Here is a 22,515-nt window from a genome sequence, read left to right as displayed (position 1 = left end):
CATCTGAACGCAGCAAAAAAACCTGATGTCAATCCAGGTTTCTAAGGATTAATAAATCTTTTAATTTGATCCTACTTTTTTTCCCCACAGTTTTGTTGTTTTTAATGACAAACTGATTAAGTCCGAGAAATTATATTGCTTCAATCACTCGGGACAGTCCTCTGGATTTAGAAAAAGTGACGTGATAGAAACAAAAATAAATAAATAAACAAATCTGTATAGCATGAAGTATGAACAATTTTTAATCTAAAATCATAGTGGCATCATGACAACAACATGGCATTTATAGGGTTAAAATTTTGAAAATTAATGAATATTTGATACTTATGACTGCAGTAGAAATAATAAATTATGATATTTTTGCAAGCTTGATTTTGGTGTGTGCATAACTGAGATAACGAGAACGCATTTTAACGCCAGGTTTAATACAAAATGCTTTTTTCCAGAAACAGAAGCTTGTCGACTCCAGGTGCAAATGGGGCCAAAATTCATTGCACCTCGGGGTCAAAGTTCAACACATTTGAACTTAAGTGTCCCACACACCTCAAACTCAACACTGGAGATAAATTGACGCTGCTGAGGGAAGACAACAGCTTCAGGCTCGTAATGTCCGATTTTAGGAAATACTCCGACATTCAAAAAATTACACTGTTTTTGATTTTGATTGTGGGTTTTTTTTTTTGCTTCACATTTACCCTTTGAAACCTCAACAAACTCATTTTCTTTCAAAAACGTGAAGAAAGCAGTGAGCAACAAAAGAAATGAACCAAAATTATCAAAAAATGTAAAAAGCACAAACAATTACCTAAATGTCATGTTTATTTTACAGGAAAAAAGTTTTTTAGTAATAAAGTAATTCTAATAATGATGTGTTCTCCTTTAGCTTTTTCCTTAAGACATTTTTCCATGCCTTTTTTAAAGTAGTTTTTGAGATCTACTAATTTGTTGAAATTTATGAAACATTTGTAACCACGTTGCTCATCACCTGTTTCCTCTTGTTTTTGAAAGACGTTGCACCAGCTGGTTGATTTCTTTCAAAAACATGGACAACAAGCTACCTAAAAAAACACGAACCAAATATTAGCAAAAACAAAATTATTTTTTAAAAAGTAAAAAAAAAAGAAGAAAGAAAGAAAATGTCAGAAAATCATAGAAAAATGTTTTATTTCATTTTTTTCCCTGTAAGATAATTTCATTATCAATATAGTCTTCTAGACTTCTCCCTATTTTTTGATAATTTTTTAATAAATCTACCCCCTTTTAAAGCTAAGTATCTTATCACGTTTATTCTAATTTCTTGCAATTTTTTGGACATTTCTTGCCACGTTTTTGAAAGAAATCAAACACTTGGCTCAGGTTTTAAGGGTCAAACAGCTTGTGAAAGGCGTCTGAACGCAGCACAAGAAAACTGATGTTGATCCAGGCTTCAGTTTGTGATTCTGAAGCTGAAATATGCTGACTTTAATTTTGACTTTGAACAGAAGTTTATGAAGACGTGTGATGCAATCCGCCGAGCATCTTTTTGATGTGATTCATCGCTCTGATGATGAAACCTGGTAGATTTCCTTCGACTGGGTACATTTCCAACCACAGCTGACCAAAGTATAAAACTTTCTACATTCTCTGCGTGTCCTGACAGAGTCCTCGTATGTTTGTCCACACACTGTCCTCATCCTGCAGCTTCCTCAGATATCTTCCTCCAGGCACCGAGCGAAGGAGGGGAGCTCATCAGGACGTCCTAATAAAAAGCAGAGCGCCTCGGGCCTGCAAATCATTCTGCGCCGACAAGTTTCCACAAGTGTTTCTGCCTGTAATTGAAGCTCAGGCAGCAGCTTATTTAAAGAGGAGCTATTTAGACTCCCAGAGGAGAGCGAGGTTGAGTGTTTATGAGCAACAGGTAATAATTTCACGGCTCAGCGAGCGGACGCTCTACGGACGGCAGGAAGTTGGACTTCCAGAGCAGGTTGGTGCTCAGTTAATGACGTCTTATTTAATCGTCTCATTAGGGTTCAGAGGTTTATTGGTATTTTTTAAAAACCTCAAACATTATTGGGGTCGAGTTCACCGGCGGCTGTTACACTGTTTAAATTAACAGGATTTGAACTTTTTACGGAGGTCATAAAACTGTCAGCACTGAGACAAAGATACTGTAGTTATACATCTGATCCGGTGACCTCGTAAAGATACGGAGGCCAACAAAGTGTGTAAAACTATCAATCAATGGTTTTAACGGTGATTTATTGGTCCATGTGGCAGAGCAGGTGAATCACAATGTAACCGATCAATCTGCGAAGACCGCTGAACGATCGGAGGGTAAAAATGCTCCAAAGGGCAGATTTGAGACGGTTTTGTAGGAGACCAAAGATTTAAGACCGCGATAGTGTGAAGACAGCGGACTATATTTAGACGTAAATGTATCTGTAGCATCTGTAAGGTGTCTCGTTTCAGCTCAGTGTTTTTGTTTTTCAGCTGAGCCTTCATGACTGTTGATAATATCAGAAAAAAAGCCAAAAACGCACTAAAGATTTGTCAGTATCATCAGCTGGATGATGAGGAAATGGGCATATGACATAGACATAAATATTAAATCTGTTTTATCTGCATAGAGTGCCTCAGAGATGACGTTTTTCTGTAGGACGACACAGAAACAGAAATGTTTCCCTTGACATTCTTTGGGATTTTTCCATTGGATTTTAAATTATTGCAGAAAATAAATTATGCAGCAAACAAATGTTTGTGATATTTACATGTTTTGTTCAGAAGGATAATCTTCACAAATGAACTCCACTTTCATGCCTTTTTTTTAGGCCTAAATGCAATCGTCAGAATTAAAAAGCTAACATTAGGCTATAAGGAATTACATTATGGTGATGTTGCCACGGCAACGAGGCTGTAAAGCCGCGTTCGCGCGCTTTGAAACCTGGAATGACATCAGTTTATTCGTGCTGCATTCAGACGCTTTTCACAAGTATTTAAATCAATTAAACCTGACGCAACTACATTTTAGATTTAAGAGTCAAATATTCACCCTCCTACAGCTCTGCACATAAAACGTTGTTTTTAAAATAGGGCTTTAAAAAATATTATACATTATGATTTTCTGCTTTCAATGAATTCATTTTTTTTTTACCAACATTGGTCCCAATCATAAATGTCAAATATTTAAAATAATTCTGAATTTTAACCTTTTAAATGACAGGTTTTTGTCATGAGGCCATTATTTTTTTAGATGAAAAAACACACAAAAAAAATATGAATAATTTTCAGTATACTACATGCAAAGTTGTCTTTTTTTATGATCACAGCCTGCCAGCCTAGTAGCCACACTGATTGTGACAGTGCACCTACGTATATAAAGTATATAATACTACACAATATGGTTATGCTATATAATACTATAATACTATATGATATGGTTAAAAAATGGCATCAAGTGGAAAGTAGTATTAAAAATGACAAATTACAAGGCAAAAATCCAGAATGACACCCAGAAATAATACAGTGCATGTTTTTCTGCTTTGATGGCTGTGAGATCAACAATTACAGTTTGAATGGGTTTCAATGGAGCATTTTTTGCATTTAACTGTCTGAAACTATTTAGTTTCCACAGTGTATTTTAGACTTATTGTAGGAGCTGAGCTCGAAATTCGAAGATTAAACAAAAAAAAACAATCTTTAGAGAGATTTATGTCATATGCATGAACACAGCCAAAATTATCAAATGAAGAATGAAAAGTAAAATGCACCAAACCGTCTCTAAGGGTTAAACAAGTTTTCCAGTTTCACATTTCTCTGTAACTGAAATCATTGTTGTTTTGGGGAATGAAAGCAGTTTGAAAGCTGCATTAATGAATATTTTTGGGATCCACAGTCTCAGTCAGTGAGGAGGAGAAAAGGTTGTTGACATTTCAACATTTTTTCAGTTTGGTTCGTTGCTTCTGTGAACTGAGATCAACAGAAAAAACAACTGAAGCCGCTGAAGCTTCATCCCTCAACAATGTCTGAGTCAGCCGTTTGTCTGCGGGATATTAAAAACACATAAATCTTCCCCAAAGTCAAGACATGTGGAATCACTGAATTATGGAAAACTTTCAAACTTAACGTGACCTGAATTTTCCTCTACCAACCTCCTGGGCCAAAAAAATCAGAAAAAAAAAGAAATATGTGGGTAACTGAGTGTTTAAAGGCTACTGTTTTTAACTAAAGCAAAATGTTTCCAGACAAGTCAAACACATAACTTAAGACGTCAAATAATAAAGTCATTAAATCATTTAAACAGTGTTAGTTTTACAAGAAACTGAGCACTTTGTGCAGCTGCGGTAGCTGGATTTAACCCACTAAAACCTAAATAATAACATCAACTAAAGTCTCCAGAAAAAAAGATTCTGCCACAGTGAACATCCTTGTAGTTTCTGTTACAGCAAATATTTATTTTTAAAAATTCAAAGAAAAAAATTAAATTTAAGTTTCCTTAAAGAATATAAAGTTTTTTTATGGAAAAAAAATATTGCTACAAATAATTGTAAAATGGCACAACACAACATGAAATGGGAGAAAATTTGCATTAAATGAATTTATATACGTATACATATATATTTATATCTTTTTAAAATTTAAATGCACTAGTATTATCAGCATAAGTGATCCTACTAATTATTATTTTTTTTTTTTTTCTCCTTTTCATTTTATTTACTTTGTTCAGTACTGGTCTAATTATTGGGCTTTTTTCCTCTTTTATTTATTTTATGAGGTTATATTTATCCCATCATGTTGTCATCTGTGTTATGTGAACTATTATTTGTCTGTAAATAAAAATCTATAAAACAAAAATCCAAAAAACAATGGCAGCAGACAATATCTCAAGCATCTTAAAATCTGACTTTTGTCGTTGTCTAATTAAAATATCGAATAATTTGAGATTCAAATAAAATCTTTGTATTTATTTTAGACAAATAATAACATCAGGTTTAGTGTTTATTTTATGCTCAAACTTCCAGTCAAACTGCAGCTGCTGCAGGAGGCTGCTCTTCTCTTGATGAAACACTTTGAGTCAAAAATGTAGAAATCAAAGCTACAAAATCATGAAGATTTGATAAAAATCAATCAGTTTACCTGAGCAGGATCGCGCTGCTGAAGTCATCTTCTCTCCCAGAGACTCTGCCAGGTGCTGCTCTCTCACACACACACACAGACACACACACACACACACACACACACACACACACACACACACACACACACACACACACACACACACACACAGAGCATGTCAGTCTCTCTTCAGTTAAACAGACTTTTCACATTAGTTTTATTGCAGGAAGCAGCTGAGTCCAACTTCCTGTCAGCTCCTCTGCAGGAAACACACTTGGAGCCACTGAGATTCTTTATTTTTAAAATCTAAACTCTTCAATTAAATTAAAATTTAATCTATTTTCAATAAGCCACATTTATGTAAAAAAAAACACATGCAATTTAATCCATGGTTTAACCCTTTGAAACCTGGACTGACAGCAGTTTTCTTGTGCTGCATTTAGATGCCTTTTACAAACCATTTGAGTGAATTGGTTTGTCTTTCAAAAACAATTAATTTTAACTTAATTTTAACAAAAGAATAAAAGATTATTAAATAATTGGGGAAAGATGTCAAGAACATTATATTTATAGTTATCATTATTTTAAATTTAGAATTATGTTACATAAAAAATATAATGTCATGCATAAAATACTTTTATTTAATTACTTGTTGTGGCTATTTTCTTGCTTATTTTTTAATTTGGCACTAATTACAGGAAAAGTAAAGAAATATTTTAGACTTTTTTTAATTTACTTATCTGTGTTGAATTGAAATCACTTATTTTTAGAAGAAGAATTTCTGTCAATGACATGCTGAAATCTTTTAAATAAATTACCACGTGCAGTTCAGTCCCACCATGTGCTCGCATTGACATCAGCAGCATCCTGGAACGTCAACAGCAGACGCAGATTCATACCTGGAGCGAAACATGTAGACGTGGAAGTCTACTGAAAAAGCGGCGATATGTGATGACTTGGGATGAGGACGCGACACAAGCTACTGAAATCCGGAAAAAGTTTGCCCACTTCTAAGCAAAACTAGATTTATTTGAGTCATTTTGACCTCCTAATGTTTCTGACCTGTTCTTTTGTTTCCTCGCAGATCAGATTTCAAAATGAACCAACTCAAACTCCTCGATAGCAAGCAGCATTTCTTCTTCTTCTTCATCTTCATGTTGTCTCCGCTGCGCTGCGTCCGAGCCTTACCGAGGACGGACCCTCCCATCCACCCCGGCCACCCCTTCCTGTTCATGTGGAACGCCCCGACCGAGCTGTGCGACATCCGCTTCGGCATGCCGCTCGACCTCTCCTACTTCCACTTCGTCAGCAGCACGCTGAGGTCGGCGACCGACCAGAGCATCTCCATATTCTACACCGACCGCTTCGGGATCTTCCCCTACGTGGACGAGGACACCGGCGAGATGTACGACGAGGGCCTGCCGCAGCTGATAGACCTGCAGGAGCACCACGAGCTGGCCGAGGATGACATCGAGTACTACATCCCTTCAGACCGCCCGGGGCTCGCCGTGCTCGACTTTGAGGAGTGGAGGCCGCAGTGGGTCAGAAACTGGGGCAGCAAAGACATCTACCGAGAGATTTCCATCGAAACGGTAAAGAAGAAGAACCCGCGCTGTCTGACGACGAGGCCGAAGATCGGGCCAAGATCGTGTTCGAACGCGCAGCCAAGAGGTACTTTCTCCGATCCATCCGCATCGGCAAACGGCTGCGGCCCAACAGACTGTGGGGTTACTACCTCTACCCCGACTGCTACAACTACGACTACAACCAGGACATGGCGGGCTTCACCGGAGAGTGTCCCCGCCATCGAGAAGGACAGGAACGACGAGCTGATGTGGCTCTGGAAAGATTCCACGGCGCTCTTTCCGTCCATCTACCTGGAGGTGGTGCTCAGAGACTCCCAGCAGGCCCGGCAGTTTGTTCGCCATCGCATCCAGGAGGCCATGAGGGTGTCGACGCTCCCCAACAGCTCCTACTCCATCCCCGTCTACGCCTACATCCGCCCCGTGTACAAGGACAGCGTCGACGAGTACATGTCAGAGGTCAGACACGCCGAGATCGCTCAAAAAGACCTTTTTGTCTCTTTTAGTAACATCAGGCTTCATGCAAGAAGCAAAACAAACACATTTTTTCTCTCGTTTTTGCTCATAACCTGGATTGGCTCTTATTTTGTTAGTATCCGCTGATTTTGGGGACTCACCAATGTTTTCTTATTTTTGCTTTTCTGTTAATTTTACGAGTGGTCAATAGCGCTCGTTACAAGATAAGAGAAAAAAAATTTGCTTTTAAGAGTCCACAAATCGTTGTCCAACACAAGGAAAAATAACCTTGTTACCGCTTTTAACTTCCGTTGTGTAACGCCCTCCGTTTATGACACGTCCTCGATTACAACAGCTCTGATCAAAACTGGTTTGTTAGATAATACCAAGCTTCAAGAGTCTAGAACAGAACCAGTTCAAGAACCAGAGCGCCAGAGCTAATCTGATGGAAAAAGGGTACGATTGGCTGACTAATTTTTTATTTTTTGTAGTTCGATTTGGTGAACACCATCGGAGAAGCTGCTGCTCTCGGCGCCGCCGGTGTCGTTTCCTGGGGAGACATGAACGTCACCGACACAGAGGTAAAAAGTGACATCACTCCGGAGGTTTTCTCTTCATTTTATGACTTAATTTAACCCTTTGAAACCTGGGTAATTTAGCTTGATTTCTGTCTAAAAAATCTGCAATGAGCAAATAAAGAGGAAATTACCCAAAAATTTCAAGAAATTAATAAACTGAAAAAAGAAAAAAAAAAAAGAAAATTACCTGAAATTTGTGATGAATAAATAAAAATAATGATTCTAATAATTATCCTAAAACTTTAAAAAATCAACAACCTGATAATGATTTAAGATTCTAATAATTGTATAACATGCTTTCAAATGTGTAATTATGATAATTATCGATTTATTTTTTTTTTTCTTTTCCTTTTTTCCCAAACATTTTTACCTAGCTTTTTTAAAATATTTTTTTAAAATATACAAATTTCTTACAATTTTTGAAACATTTAACCCCAAAGTGCACGTCGTCTTTTTTCCCATGTTTTGGAAAGAAATCGCACTTATTTGCTGAGGACTTATAAGAGGCGTCTCAAAGCAGCACGAGGAAAGTGTTCGTTTCAGGTTTCAAAGGGTTAAAAACCACTAACGACTAAATATCCCACAATCCTTCAGGACTCCTGCTTCGACGCTCGACGCCACCTGGAGCACGTCATGAACCCGTACATCGTGAACGTCACCACAGCAACACGTCTCTGCAGCGAGGCGCTCTGCCAAGGCCAAGGTCGCTGCGTGAGGAAGCAGTGGGACGACGACGTCTTCCTCCATCTTGACCCGCGCCGTTACCGCATCAAGCCACAACGTGGCGGCCCGCTGATTGTGAGCGGCGGTCTGTCGCAGGATGACATCAACTGGTTCGACCGCAACTTTGACTGCATGTGCTACAGCGAGACGGCGTGTCGATCGGTCCTGACGTTCAACGTCATTAACCAGGCCTTCGTCACAACGGGGAGTGGAGGTGCTGACAGGCCCCGCCCCCTCCTGCTGGTGACCACGCTGCTCTGTTTGAAGTACGTCGTGATGTGGATGTAAATTAATAACACAAAGACGACACCTGTGACTCGCGTGTGGTCACAGTTAAAGGACGATTCCACTGTTATTTTCTTATTTTATATATTATCATTATTTCTGACTGTTTGTTCCTGTGTTTGCAATAAAGTTGTTTTTAATTAGTTTATCCAAATCTCTCATTCACATGATTTTCTTTTGGAATATACCAAAAATTATCTTTAAAATGCATCATTATTATTCTAATTTATTATTATTATTATTATTATTATTATTATAAATATGAATGTCTGAACACAAGGTTTAACAATTTAACATAAAAAAAACACATTTGCATTTTATTAAACATGATAAAGCTTTTTGACAAAATGATCTCGACTCAAGGACCTCTTACCAACTTTCTTATGAGCTTTCAACACTTCAGATATTCATCATCCACAGAGGATGAATCCTTATAATTTTAGTTATCTGACTTCAAATCGAGCGTTTAGTTATGACAATCACATTAACGTAGAAATGTCTTGAAATCTTAATAACAACTTAAAGTCACAGAAACTTCCAAAAATCCAATTAACATCCAAAAACCCAAGAAATGTCCTGAAATCTGAGAAATGTCCTGAAATCTGAGAAATGTCCTGAAATCTGAGAAATGTCCTGAAATCTGAGAAATGTCCTGTTCAGAAATCACGCTCGGTGACGTTGTCGCGCTCTGCGGACGGCCTTTGTCCACCGTTAGCTCGAGGGTCCATCTCCATGGAGACGGCCGCTTTGTTTCCTGTGAGCGGAGTTACGAAGCACAGCAGCAGTTAAAGAGTTAAACTGTTTATGTGGCTGTAGTCAGTCCAATAGAAATAAAATGCTGTTTTTTGACATTTTCTTCCAGAAACATGACAGAGATAAAAGATGATGGCCAAAAACAGTGAAAAGCTACATTTTTAACTTTTAATGGTTGTGACGAGGAATTAAATCCGTTTCTTCACTTTACAGATTAAAAATTAAAATACAATAATAATATGGTAGCAAAGAAAAATGAAACTTGGCTATAGGTTATTTGTATGACTTTTTTTCTGTTTTTGTTTGTTTTCTTTTGTCTTTTTGTTGCAATTTCTGTTTTTTTCTTTTGCATAAGTTGGATTTCGAAGGAAATGAGCTACAAAAAGGGCAGTTATAATAAGTGAAAAGCTTCGTACCGTTTCAGTCTATACATTTTTGGAGGTTTTTGTTCTGCCTTTGAATTTAATACACTATTGTTATTTATTCTTTTTTCTGTGCATCCCTCCGGGTAAATTGTTATCAAGGACTAAAAATAAACTACCACTAACTAACTAAATAACTAAGTGACTGACTCAAATTTATTTGGATTTTAGCATAATCAGATTATGTCAACTCCTCTTTTACTGGCTGTGAGGTTTGTTGGATTTTGTCTTCAGCTGATCTCTTGTTACCCAGCAGAGGACGTGTGTGTGTGTGTGTGTGTGTGTGTGTGTGTGTGTTACCTCTCCTCTTGCCACAGTAGACACACACCATCAGGATGGTGGAGATGATGTATGGACAGACGACCACTAGATGGCAGAGCAGCCGGAGCACAGACGGAGGAGGAGGATCTGAGGAGGAAACAGCAGCTTTCAGTGTTTGTCTCTTTGTTTATTTGTTTGTTTGTTGGTACAAACATCACTATTTGGGTTACTTTTTCTCCACTCCAGCTCAGCCAGGAAACACAGACAGGGAACGCTCATGTAAACCTCTATTATCACTGACAGTGCACACTCAAATAATGAGTGATATTAACAGGAATTATTACTATTATTATTACTATTTTTTTGTTTTTCCTTTTTTTTCTTCTTATTTTTGGGGAACTTTTGAGTCACTTCTTGCTCAGTTCTCAGAGGGTTAAACTCAGTGAATATCTGTTTTCCATTTTAATATATATAAACACATAAATGAATTTGGAAAAATGCTTACAAATATATTATTATTCTGTTACATAAGTTCAGTTTAAAAGCTTTTTTTCCCCCCATACATTTTCCCTCTTGCTTTAAAAAATAATTTTGTAAATCTGCTAATTTGAGAAACATTTATCACCGAGTTGCTCGTTGCCGTTTTGTCCCCCCTGTTCTTGACTGAAACGGCACCAGTTTGTTCAGGGGTCAAAGGTTTAAATATTTGTGAAAGGCCGCACAAGAAAACTGATGTCTTCGGGTTTCACAGGGTAAAATGCAAACAAGCCAAATGTTTGCAGCTTTAAACGTAAGCATTGTAAAAGCGGCTGTGTTCCCTGTGCACACTGACACTGCAGTGAAATCAGATCTTCATATCTTGAAGTCCACAACTGTAATAAGGTTAAATCTGCGATGATGTACACTGACCTGTGACTCTCAGCCACGTCTTCTCCGACGATGAGAATAAACCAGCGGAGCAGTGATAGAGGCCTTCATCGGTCTGCTGCATGTCACTGATGGTAAACTCTCCCGTGGATCTGTGTCCAATGAAGCTCCCGTTCCTGAAGAAGAACATCGTTGGTTTGGAGCCATCGCTGCTTTTACACTGAAGAGTGACATCACTTCCTCTAATCACAGGAAGTTTGGGCAACTCCAGGATCACAGAACGACCTGCAGGAAAAAACGAGCGGAGCAACACGCAGACAGAGTTAATTAACCCTTAGGGCCTGCTTCAAAAAAAGTCCCAGTCCTAGTCATAATTATCGAAAATTCATTCATTTTCAGAATTTTAACCCTTTAAAAATGTCAGGTTTGTATCATGATGCCTCTATGCTTTTAGATGAAAAAAAAAAAAAACACAAAAAGACACAAAAAACTGATGTATTTTCAATCTACTACACGCTAAGTAGATTTTTTTTATTATCACATTGATTTTTGTACTTTATTATTTTTCATGCAGTGTCAAACAGGAACACTCACATTACTCAGCACGCTAAATTAAAATATTAATATTTTAATTCCTGCTTTCATTGAGTTCATTTTTTCAGTACTAATAATAAATGTCAAACATTCATTACTTTTCTGAAATTTAACCGCTTAATAAAAATTTAAAGTAAAATAAAATAAAATCAATTATTGGAGAATCATAAGCTCACCTGCAGAATCGGTCTGTCCAAACTGCAGCGCGGCCAGGCCTGCAACAGGAAGAAAGGGTTAATAAAGGTCAGAGTTTAGCAGAGTTACTGCAGGTCAAAGTTCAATGTTGGAGAAAAAGCATCAGTATCAGTTATTACTGTATAATATTACGAAACTGTGGAGAAATCAAAATGAGAAAATGAAACCTAATAAAACCAAAAGGAAGAAATAAGAAAAATAGTTTGGGACTTCCTGTTTCCATCTCAGACAAACAAGAGAAGAAGAAAACACATTTAAGTGATTTTTTTTTCTTCTGAAAATCTTCTCTAAAATATTCAGATGTGTGAGAATCACTGTTGTTTGATTCAGAACAACAAACTAGATTTGGTATTATGACACCAAATGATGCAACAACCACAACGAAACCAACAACCAAAATGCTGGCGAGCAACTTTTGATTTTATTCCTTCAGACTGTTCACGGAGTCAACAACGACATTAACTAGTTCCTGTTTACTGTCAGCATTTAATGATAAAAACCGACGTCGGACTCACCGAAAATCAGGGAGACACATGAAGCCTTCATGATGTCTTAATGATGATCCGTCTTTGTGTCTCTGAAATATTTATATGTCCCTCAAACATTACATCACTTCCTCAACACACAACTTCTGGTTTCTCAAACCAGACAAAAAAAGACACAAACAAGCATTACGTTGGTGCTCGGTTTTTGTGAATTAACCCTTTGAAATCAGGGAGGGAGGCAAGAGGCTGCTTAACAAAACATGACCCGAAAATAGCAACAAAAAAAGTAGAAAAGTTCCAAGAAAACAAACAGAGATTTTTTTTTTTTTTTTTTTTTTTTTTAAAAAAAAGCAAGAAAATGACCTAAAAAATATCATGTATTTTATTATTATTTTTCCCTTTTTCATACAATTTAGACTTTGGATTATTTTCTAATAATCCTCACCTCTTCTTTAAAACTAAATTTTAGATAAAATTTCTTGGGCCTTTTTTCTCTCATTTTGTTTTTTTTTTAAGAAATCAAACCATAATAAACAAATAAATAGAAATGGCCTGGGAAACGTGCTTCAAAATTACAATAATTCTGTAACATAATAAATTATGATAATATGCAATAAATATATTTTTCCTTTTTTCCCTATAGTTTTCTTTTTTATTCTAAATCTATTTTTTTCATTGCAATTTGTGGAACATTTCTTACCAAGTTGCTAATTGCCTTTTTTATGATTTTTTTTCTAAAATACTGAGTTTAAATGATGAGAATATGAGCTTCCCAGCTGCTGCAGTAGTGATGCTGCATCTGAGGGAGCTCCTGTTACACAACCCTCTGTGACGACTGTCCTAAAGAAACATTTTACTATCATTTCTACTGACAACAGGCCAGAGAAAGTATTTTATTACTTCTTAAATTACATTTGAGAATATTTTACTAACTAATCTGAAGACTTTTATCCTCTCAGAGGATTAAATGTCTTTAAATACAGCAGAAAACTTTAGATGAGAGTTCAGTTCTGCAGCGGCAGAAAGAGTCTGAGCTGCGCTGCAGGATGTCGTCCTGCAGAGGGAGGCAGAGCTCCGTCCCTCCACACTTGAGGCTGATTTGAAGTTTTGACTGAGCTAAAGATACTAAACACATTAATACAGAGATACTCAACTTACAGCCTGCCACTGGGGAGCCACATCTGCCCCCCAACCATTTTCTAATTCTCAGTAACAATAAAGTGAATTGTTTTTGTACTTTTCGTATGTGCCAGAGCACATGTGCATGTTTATCCAAAACAGCGTCAGTGGAGGATCCCTGCACCCCCTGACAGAGGTCCTAGCAAAGCCCCGAATGTCCTTAAATCCACGAAATGTCCTAAAATACTGTAAATGTCATAAAACCTGAGAGACTTCCTAATATCCTTGAAATGTCCTTAATTTGAGAAATGTCCAAAATCCGGAAACATCCTTAGATCCGAGAAATGTCCTGAAATCCTAGCAACGTCCTATTATCTTGGAAATGTCCTTAAATCCTAGAAACAACCTAATATCCTCAAAATGTCCTAAAATCCTCAAAATGTCCTTAAATCCTTGAAATGTCCTGAAATCCTAACAACGTCATAAAATCTAAGAAATGTCCTAAAACCCTAATACCAAATACTTAGAAATCTCTTAATATCCTAGAAAATTCTTAAAATCTTATGAAATGTCCTGAAATACTAGAAATATGTATGGAGCTGCTGCGACTGGCCCCTGACCTCGTGTTCTTTTGCAAAAGTGGCCCCCAAGCAAACAAGTTGAGCGTCTCTGCATTAATACTAACAATGCACTGAACAGAGTGTCAAAATATGCAACATCCTGAAATTCTTGGCTACAAATCGCCTCATCGTCTTGAGACGAGCTGACACCGACCTCGCTCAGCTGCCTCATTAAAATAATGAGAAATAAAGCGGTGACTTCCTGTGTTGTTGTGCGTTGAGTCTTTTCAAAACCCTTTAAAAAACAACACAGCAGATATTTATGCTGCTTTCTGTCTGTTTTTAAATTCAGGTCATACCTAAGAACCAAACTTATGTAACACTGAAGAGGCTCTGCATAACAGCACGAGCTTAAATACCAAAAACATGGAAATATAATACGGTGCTGCGTTCATGTGGGCTGCTGTGTGACTCTGTACGTTCGTACCGACTGTGTTTGTGTCCTCACACTCGGCTGTGTGTCCTCCAGGCAGCAGGATACTCTTCTGTTTCCAGGTCTGCTGTCAGAAACATTTTCGTCTTCCAGTCGCGTCTCTGCTGCTGCTTCACAAAAAAACAAAACAAAGATCTGAGAGACACACAACGCCTGCACACTGAGCTCCGCATCAACACTGCAGAGAAGATTATTCTAATTTCTCCACAGCTCAGTTTCTAAAAGAGCTGTCAAATATTTCATCTCCCCAAAACAGAGTCTGGTATGGTAAAAAAATACTTGGAGATGCTTCATAGTCTACAGAAAACTAAGTCAGTTGGGTAACAACTCATTTTGACTGTTATTAGCCCATTAAATGGCCATTATAACCACAGATTTGAGGCAGTATATTGATAATAATAGTTATTTTAATTTTTTAATTAGTTGAGGTATAAAAAGCGACGCAGTCGGCATACAAATGTGGTCGATGCGGGTTGATGACGGGTCAAACAAACACAGGACTTTCACCTCGAAGGCCGCTGTTCACGTCCCATGTGAAACCAAGAGTCAACATTCACTTATTTTAACTGACCTAGTCAACGTACATGACCTTACGTGACATACTAAAGTGACATCCCATTATATAATGTAACAATAGAACTTATTTAAACCCAAACATGAACTTTTGTGAAACTAAACCACCTACTTTTGGTGCCTAAATGGAATGAAAATTCATGATATTTCAGCATGTTTATCACGTACTGCTGCTTTCTGCATAAGAAGGGAAATAATGGCTTAAATGTAAGCTAAATTAAAATTATGATAATTACATTCATCACACATAGGCTCAGTGATTATTTAGGTTAGCCCAAGTAAGTTTATGATAAAGTAACATTTTAGAGAAGACAGTGAAGTCCAGTATTGTCTTAAAATGCAGGCCATGGAAAGTGTCTTAAAATAGGTCATCAAAGGTTAAATTTCAGGATTCGTACATTTTGCCTACCCTGTCTTGTGTATTTACACCACATAGTATTTTGACTGTCTACAATTCGATATTTTTATCTAACTGATGCCACTATTAACTTTCATGTACTCTTTATTTCCTTTTCACATTAAGTAGCCAAGGCCTTTACTTTTATGCATAAAAAAACACAAATTTATGCATAAAAACTCATCAGAATATAAGAAATGAAGTGTCTGACATTTAAAATCTCCCAGAGAAGAGCCCCCAGACCCCACTTCAGGTGTCCCTCTGGCACGGGGCTGCGAGGTGTCCTTTGTAGTCTTTGCAGTACGTTCATGTGCACATTTTTGGCCATGACAGAGGCGACATGAGGCGACGCAGCAGTCGGCTTTTGTTGCCACTATTTCCTTAAGACGTCAGCCAGCAGCTGGTTAGCTTAGCTTAGCATAAAGACTTAAACAGGAGGAAACAGCTAGCCTGGCTCTGTCCGGCGGTTAAAAAAAACAAACCCAAAAACCCCAAAATCGAGTAAATACAGCGTTCATTGTGACATAAAACACATCCTGTGGCATGTGTAAAATGCAAAGCTCTGTCCTGAAACACACTCATTGTTCGGTTGCATGAATGACTGAATTCCAGAGCACAGTGAGATTTTATGTCACAACACATGTTTGCCTTCATTTCCCCTCCTCTCATCCATATTCAGGACCCGTCAGCATCAGCTGGTCTTCCAGAAGAATCCAGTATCTGAGTGACGGAGCGGCTCTGATGAACAGCCGCCCTGTTGTCTGCTGTATGAATATTTCATGTCTGGGATCTTGTGGCCTGCAGGTTTTTCAGAACGTCGTGCGGCTAAACAATCTCGACGGTGCGAGTTTTCGCTTAATATTTGAATCGAATTTTAAGCCTTTGACAGTGAGGAAGGAGCATAACCTTCACAACAAAACACTGAAACACTTAGTCAGTAACCACTCTGACGGTGGACGACCTTGTACTGTGTCGATTTAGTACAATTTGCTCTCCGAAGGCCAAAAAACAGGAAAAAATCTTTTAAATTCTGTAAGATTGAGGATGAAGAAGCGTGTAGGACTGTTAAGTCTTGAGAGGGATCTTAAGGTGAGTGAACTTCCAGTCTGTTGTCACTATGAAGTCATCAAATACTGCACTTTTGCACCTTTTGCGACAGCATGATACACTGCGCGGTGTTATGATACGGTCGGCATAAGTTGAGAATGTGCGTGGATGGAACATGTTTGTCTGTATGATACGCTGCAGGATGGCGTCAGGGAGAAATGCAGCCGGTAATGACATACTATAAGGGGCACCTACAGGGCGGGCAGGAGGGGCGGTGGATGGATCCAACAAACTTCGGACTTTCATGCAGGAATCCAGTGTTCAAGTCTGAATGTTATGTTTTTTATCTGCACCTTAGCATGTGCTTCTTTCTAATCCTAACCACCCGTACCAGCTCGCACATTGACATCCTGACCTTTGTAGCCATGTGTTGTTGTTGCCTAAACATAATGACGTGTGGCGTAATCCCAGCACAAGCTTTTCTTGACATGATGGTTGCAGCATCCCTGGCATGCCAAACGTGGAAGGATAGCTAAAACGTAATATGTGGACGCGGAGGTCCACTGCAAAGCGGCAATATGTGATGACTTGGGACGAGAACCTGTTGTGTGAATCCTGCAATTGACTGGCCAGATGTCCAGGATGTATCTAACCTCTTGCCAAATGTGAGCTGGGATCCCTTCACCATCCTCTAAAGGATATGTGGTTGTAGATAATGGATGGCGTGAATCCTGGAGAGGAGGAATGCAACTGTGCTCAAAGTGGCATTAAAGTGAAGGTCAGAGAGGAAAAACACTAGAAATCTAGCCATCAGCTTTCCAGAGACCCTTTGGAGCCAAAGAGTTGCTCACAGGCCGATGGCGGCCAACAGAAGATCGGGGGGGTCACATCACAGAGGGATCGAGCGGCATCGCCATCCTGAGGCCTCACAGCAAGAAGATAAACGGTTGAGCACGAACACACCCGAACAGCTGATTGCTCGCTGAACCACAGCCTCTTCCTGGTGGAGCTGTCGCCCTGCGTGCTCTGGCAGCCTGGTCCGGCCCGGCTTGGCTCGGCTCAGCTCGGTCGTCCCCCTGCCTGTATAATCTGCTCTGTCAGATGGAAGCCATCGTCCGGGGAGGGGGGGAATAAGAGCTTTATTGTCCCGATTCTTCTCTTTGTTGGGGATTGCAGCAACATTTCTAGGTCACCGGCTGTGACTGAACGCCCCGCTGCCCAAACTGATTCCTCACTGAGGGAATTCACCCCCCCCCGCACCCATATTTCACCCAGTGCTGTCGGGGGAAACACAATTAGAAATATGCTCCCAGCAACAACAGCCGGGCTGCGATCTGCCAAACGATCCCAGCTTCTGTTTTCTGTCCGAGCAGATACATTGCGGATGCTGACTCAAACGTTTTGATAAAAAGGCTCTTTCATGGTGATAATTGGGTGGACGGGCTCTCAGATCCTTGCTCCATTCACATCCATCCTCATAATTATCTTTAACCTTTGCCCTGGATCTCTCAGAGGGGTTAAGCTCACATTAATGTTCTCGCATGATGTGTTGGGTAATCTCTGATGATGGTGTTTGTTTCAGCAGAAGATTAATGTTAGAGTGGTCTGGTATCTGCACATTCTGTGTGAGCATAACCGCACCATTTTCACACTGATGTGTATTTATTTAAAACACTGTTTTGTGTAGCAGACGTTCACCAATTAACAAGATATATCTTTTATTTGTTGTTGAAAAACCAAAGTGTAAATATTAAAATTTAATCTTTTTGGGGTCTGAGCAGCTTCTTCTCACTCTGAACTCGCTCTGTCCGTGCTTTCGGCGTACGCCTGTGACGCCAAAAGCCACCTTCCGCGTCCAACCTAAACGCAGCTGGATGGCGTCAGATAGTGGCGTAGTTACTGTATGCTGACGGATGGCCAGACAGCACTGTGCACGTCCACATGCAACGCACACGGGCAACATCAGGTGAGAACACAGCCGGTCAGAAGCGGTCGCTTGTGCATGAAACGTTGAAGGACAGCGTTGCTGGTAACCATGTTATTTACGGAGCAGGGGTGCACTTTGAGGGCGGGGGGGGGGGGAGGTGGATGGATCCCGCAAACAACTGACCTTCATGTGGGGGTGCTGACAACCAATGCCAGAGTGTCAACAAACACACATGCTGGCTCAGATGGTTAGGTTTAAGTAAGAGAGACACGTGGTGAGATGAAAACATCACATTCAGACAGGAAGCGAACACTGGACCTGTATGAAAGTCCTGGGCTTGTTGGATCCACCGCCCCTGTTCGTGTTCTATATATTATGCAGTTACTGACAGCGTTTCAATCTGGCGGCGTTCAGCGGTTTATCATGCGGATGCGATCGCTTCTGTCTGGCCGCGTCCTCATCTGATGCCACCACCTGTGCATTATGCCGCCACGGCAGATGTTGTTTGGCTATCGGGGTAACAGTTTTGTCTGGCCGCTCCTTCACTTGACACCATCCAGTGGTATATCACGCAGATGCGAAAGGTGGCTTTTGGCGTCGAGTTTGTAGCGAGAACGGGTTGGCCGGTTATATTCATGGCTTATTAATGTCAGGTGTTGGCACACAGTTCGCACAACAGTAGCAGCTTCTAACCGTGTGTTTTCCAGTCAGTATGAGATGCAGCATGTGTCCCGATCTTTAGTCTTGTTACTTTCATATCTCCTGCATCCACTTCCTGTTTTCGATCACTGCTGATGCTTTTTTTAGGCTTTGCAGGCAGCTCTGAAAGTTCAGTACGCACCATCTCTTTAGCAGTTGGCTTTTTTTTTTTGCTTGATTTGTTTATCATGATTTTCCAAACAGTTTCTGCTGACAAGTTCTGCAGTTTTGTGAATGATGAAGACACTGAAGCAAACAGTTTCATCTCACAACATAAGTCCTGAAACAACACGCCTCCTGTTAGGTGTCAGGACCCTGAGAGACGGCCTGAAGCTGGACGTCTTTGTCTTCTCTGGATGTGAGACTCGGCAGCAGACTGTGTGACGAAGCGGCACTTCAGTCTGCAGAGTTTCACTTTGTTATGTGAGGGAACAGATCGGATGTGAGGAGTTTGTTGGAGGGAGCTGCGGCAGATGTCTGGAGGGAATCTTTAGAGTGAATCAGATCACTGCAGCTTTCTGACAGCAGCCGCAGTCAGCCTCCATTAAGACTCTTCATCCTGAGGGTATGAGCGGCTGCTGCAGAGTCAGAGCCGGTTAGCAGCAGAAACGCTGTCACACTGCAGAGCGAAGAAGAAGAAAAAGTGCACTCAAGAGATTTCTTCTTTCGTCTGAAAGCTGGACGAAGGGATGGTGAAGTTGGTGCATCAGTGAAACACTCAGGAAGATATCTTCAGAACTTCTGGCCAGATTTCCATAAAATGTGTTGTGGACGATTCCTTAAAATGCTTCAGAGCAAATCACCTGCATATTTATGTGCTGGACGGGTTTCTGCATCTGTCTAACTGTCCACACGTTCAGATTCTCCACTAACATGGCAAACCTCCGTGATGGGAGCTGAAACGAGCCCATTTTATGTGACAGGAATATTGAGCATTGTGCTGCCTCGATGTTTTGTATAAAATATCACATATTGCCGCCTTGCATTTGACTTCTGCATCTACATATATTACGCTTTAGGTCTCCTTCTGCGTCTGCTGTTGACGTTCCTACTGTGATGTCAACACAAGCACATGGTGGGATTATGCTGAACAACAAAAGCACATGGCAACTAACGCTCAGACGTCAACAAATGCACGTGCTGCCTGGGATGGTTGGGATTAGACAAAATAAGTACACGGTAAGGTGTCAGGAAAAAAATTCACATTCAGACAGGAAGTGAACACCAGACTCCTGCATGAGAGTGTGTTGGACACAACCAGAGCCCCTCCAGCACGCCCTGTAGGGACGTGCGTGCTCCCTATATTAGGACGTTACCGGCAATGCTTTAACCTGTTGTCAACTGGCGTATCATGCAGACACAGCAGGTTCTGTCCGGAGATCAGTGTTTAATAATTACACCGCATTTTTAGCTGATGACATCCAGTGGTGGATCATGCGAAAATGAAACGTGTTTTTTGGCGTTGGGATTCTACGCTGAAAGCACTGAAAAAGTGGCAGTATTTGACAACTTTGTAATAAGAATGGGGTGGTAACGTCCATCAGCCAGTTTGTAGCATCACTGGCTTCCAAAGAAAATGACTTGTAGCGTGTCGCTGTGTCACTTGTAGTCTTACAGCATTAGACTGCAAGAGTTTAGGTGGGTGTACCTCATAAATTTGCAACTGAGTGTAAAAAAAACATGGCCTCTCTCTAGTTGAAACACGCAAAAACAGGCTTGTCCCCTTGGCAGCCGGCTCTTTGCTGTAATGATGCTTGTAACTTTTTATTTCCTGATTCTTTTATGTCTGTTTTGATGTTTCGACATCCCAGCAGAAAAAAAAAAAAAAAAAAAAAGAGTCCCCACCATCCAGGATGAGTGCTTTGGTTGCTGTGGAGGCCTGGCTCCTGTCCACCAATCAGGGGGCAGCGATCCCAGGCCGCCCAGGACGTCCGTCTCATCCCAGAAAACAGTCCTGGGAGCAGTTGGGAGAAGGTCAGTGAGCAGCCTGTTCAGCAGCGGAGCCTCAGTGTACCCGTCGCCCCATTGTCTCTGAATGAATGGGGCTGTCTAATTACTGGAGCAGCGACTGGGGCCGCCAGCCTCGTCCACAAAGGACTCGAACACGCAAGTTTGGTGCCAAAGAGAAAAATCAAAGCCAAACTGGTGATTAGAGAAGAATGTGGTTTACATACAAAGAGTCCCCTCTGGATCGTTCTGTGTGCAAGACAATTAGACAAGAATGTCATGTAATTATCCACAGCTATAAATACTGATTCCTTTTTATATGATTTTATCCTAAATGATGATGGGAAGCAAAGTCAAAGATTTTCATAAAAAAAGGACATTTCTTCAAACTTTTGGCTCTTAATAGTGTAATAGAAAGTACAGCAGGAATCTTTTTTTTTCTCCGAAGCATCAGAGTAAAGTGAGATATTAGAGCCGTGTTGCTCTTGAGGGCGAGACCAGACAAGCAGAGCAACGCTGCAGGACACGAGGCTGGAAGAGAGCTGACGGGAGAGATGTCAGTCAAAGAGACACGTTTCTACATGACCATAAATAAAAACATAGTTTGATGAACAGAAAATATGCTAAATAAAAAGGGAGGAGAAACATCCTTGGCTTAAATGTCAGTTTCAGAAGAATCCAACTACTGTGGTTTCTGTGTATTTAGCAAAATAAAACAAACGTCATTATCATTTTCGGACAGCACCAACAAATTGCACTAGCTGCGACCTCCATGCCAGATTTCAGTATCCTGGTTTCAAAACTGTGACCGCCAAAAGGTGGAGACCGACCAACCGACCGACCGACCGACCAACCAGCCACTCAGCCACAGAGCGAACTGTTGGTCACAGCTAATAAAAGGATAAATACAGAGGACCACGGATTCAAAATGAACTAACAGCGTGCTGTGAAGCTGAGATTCAGGAGGACGTCATTAGGAAATTTTAAAGCGGCAGGTCTGTAGAGTCCTTGCCGATGACTCAGCGGCTGTGAGCGGGACTTCTGTATGTGTAAACGGCAGCAGTTTGCACAGCTGGTGCAGAGATGCATGCCGTAAAGAAAAGCCCACATTTCTGGTTAGGAGAAGAAACAGTTACTGTTAAACATTATGAAAGACTTGGACATCAACAGGTTTTGGAATATGCGCATATATTGCAACACCGACCTTTTCATGAAGGTGGCTGAAGGAATAAAAGAGGGAGACAGTATGAACACAGTATAACAAGTCCACCACTGACAGGAAACTCCTAAAATCCCATTCTGATGCAAAGAAGCAAAACGTTAAGTGACTCCAGTCGGAACGTCATGTTGGGCACGTTCTTTGCAGTATTCATGTAATCAGTTCAGAAGAATTTTTTTTTGGAATAAGGGCAAAAAACGAAATATCTTCTGCACAGAAACAGAGAACAGCACTGGGATGC

The 22,515-nt window shown here is 40.1% G+C and overlaps 1 protein-coding gene and 1 pseudogene across 1 annotated transcript; one reads left to right on the top strand and one right to left on the bottom strand.

Moving 5' to 3' along the window:
• The first annotated feature begins 1,367 nt into the window (after positions 1 to 1,367).
• LOC121949694 lies at positions 1,368 to 8,864 on the top strand (annotated as a pseudogene).
• A 148-nt stretch (positions 8,865 to 9,012) lies between these two features.
• On the bottom strand, positions 9,013 to 12,386 carry LOC121949697 (sialoadhesin-like). The gene is made up of 5 exons (XM_042495427.1): positions 12,324 to 12,386; positions 11,790 to 11,828; positions 11,062 to 11,304; positions 10,192 to 10,299; positions 9,013 to 9,470 (listed from the first exon to the last, which is right to left on the bottom strand). Exons 1-5 carry the CDS (start codon positions 12,352 to 12,354, stop codon positions 9,373 to 9,375), a joined length of 519 nt encoding a protein of 172 aa, XP_042351361.1. The 5' UTR covers positions 12,355 to 12,386; the 3' UTR covers positions 9,013 to 9,372.
• Between the last annotated feature and the right edge of the window lie 10,129 nt (positions 12,387 to 22,515).

Source organism: Plectropomus leopardus, chromosome 11 (assembly GCF_008729295.1).
Source record: "Plectropomus leopardus isolate mb chromosome 11, YSFRI_Pleo_2.0, whole genome shotgun sequence".
Lineage (NCBI taxonomy): Eukaryota > Metazoa > Chordata > Actinopteri > Perciformes > Serranidae > Plectropomus > Plectropomus leopardus.
Note: the sequence above shows the minus strand (reverse complement) of the source record. Positions and strands in the feature narration are given on the sequence as shown.

Excerpts from the sequence above, each read along its gene's own strand:
- LOC121949697 (XM_042495427.1), bottom strand. The coding sequence starts at position 12,354 with ATGAAGGCTTCATGTGTCTCCCTGATTTTCG. Across the intron at positions 10,300-11,061 it reads GACGTGGCTGAGAGTCACAG|ATCCTCCTCCTCCGTCTGTG; the intron begins GTCAGTGTACAT and ends TTTCCTCCTCAG. Across the intron at positions 9,471-10,191 it reads CTACTGTGGCAAGAGGAGAG|GAAACAAAGCGGCCGTCTCC; the intron begins GTAACACACACA and ends CTCCGCTCACAG.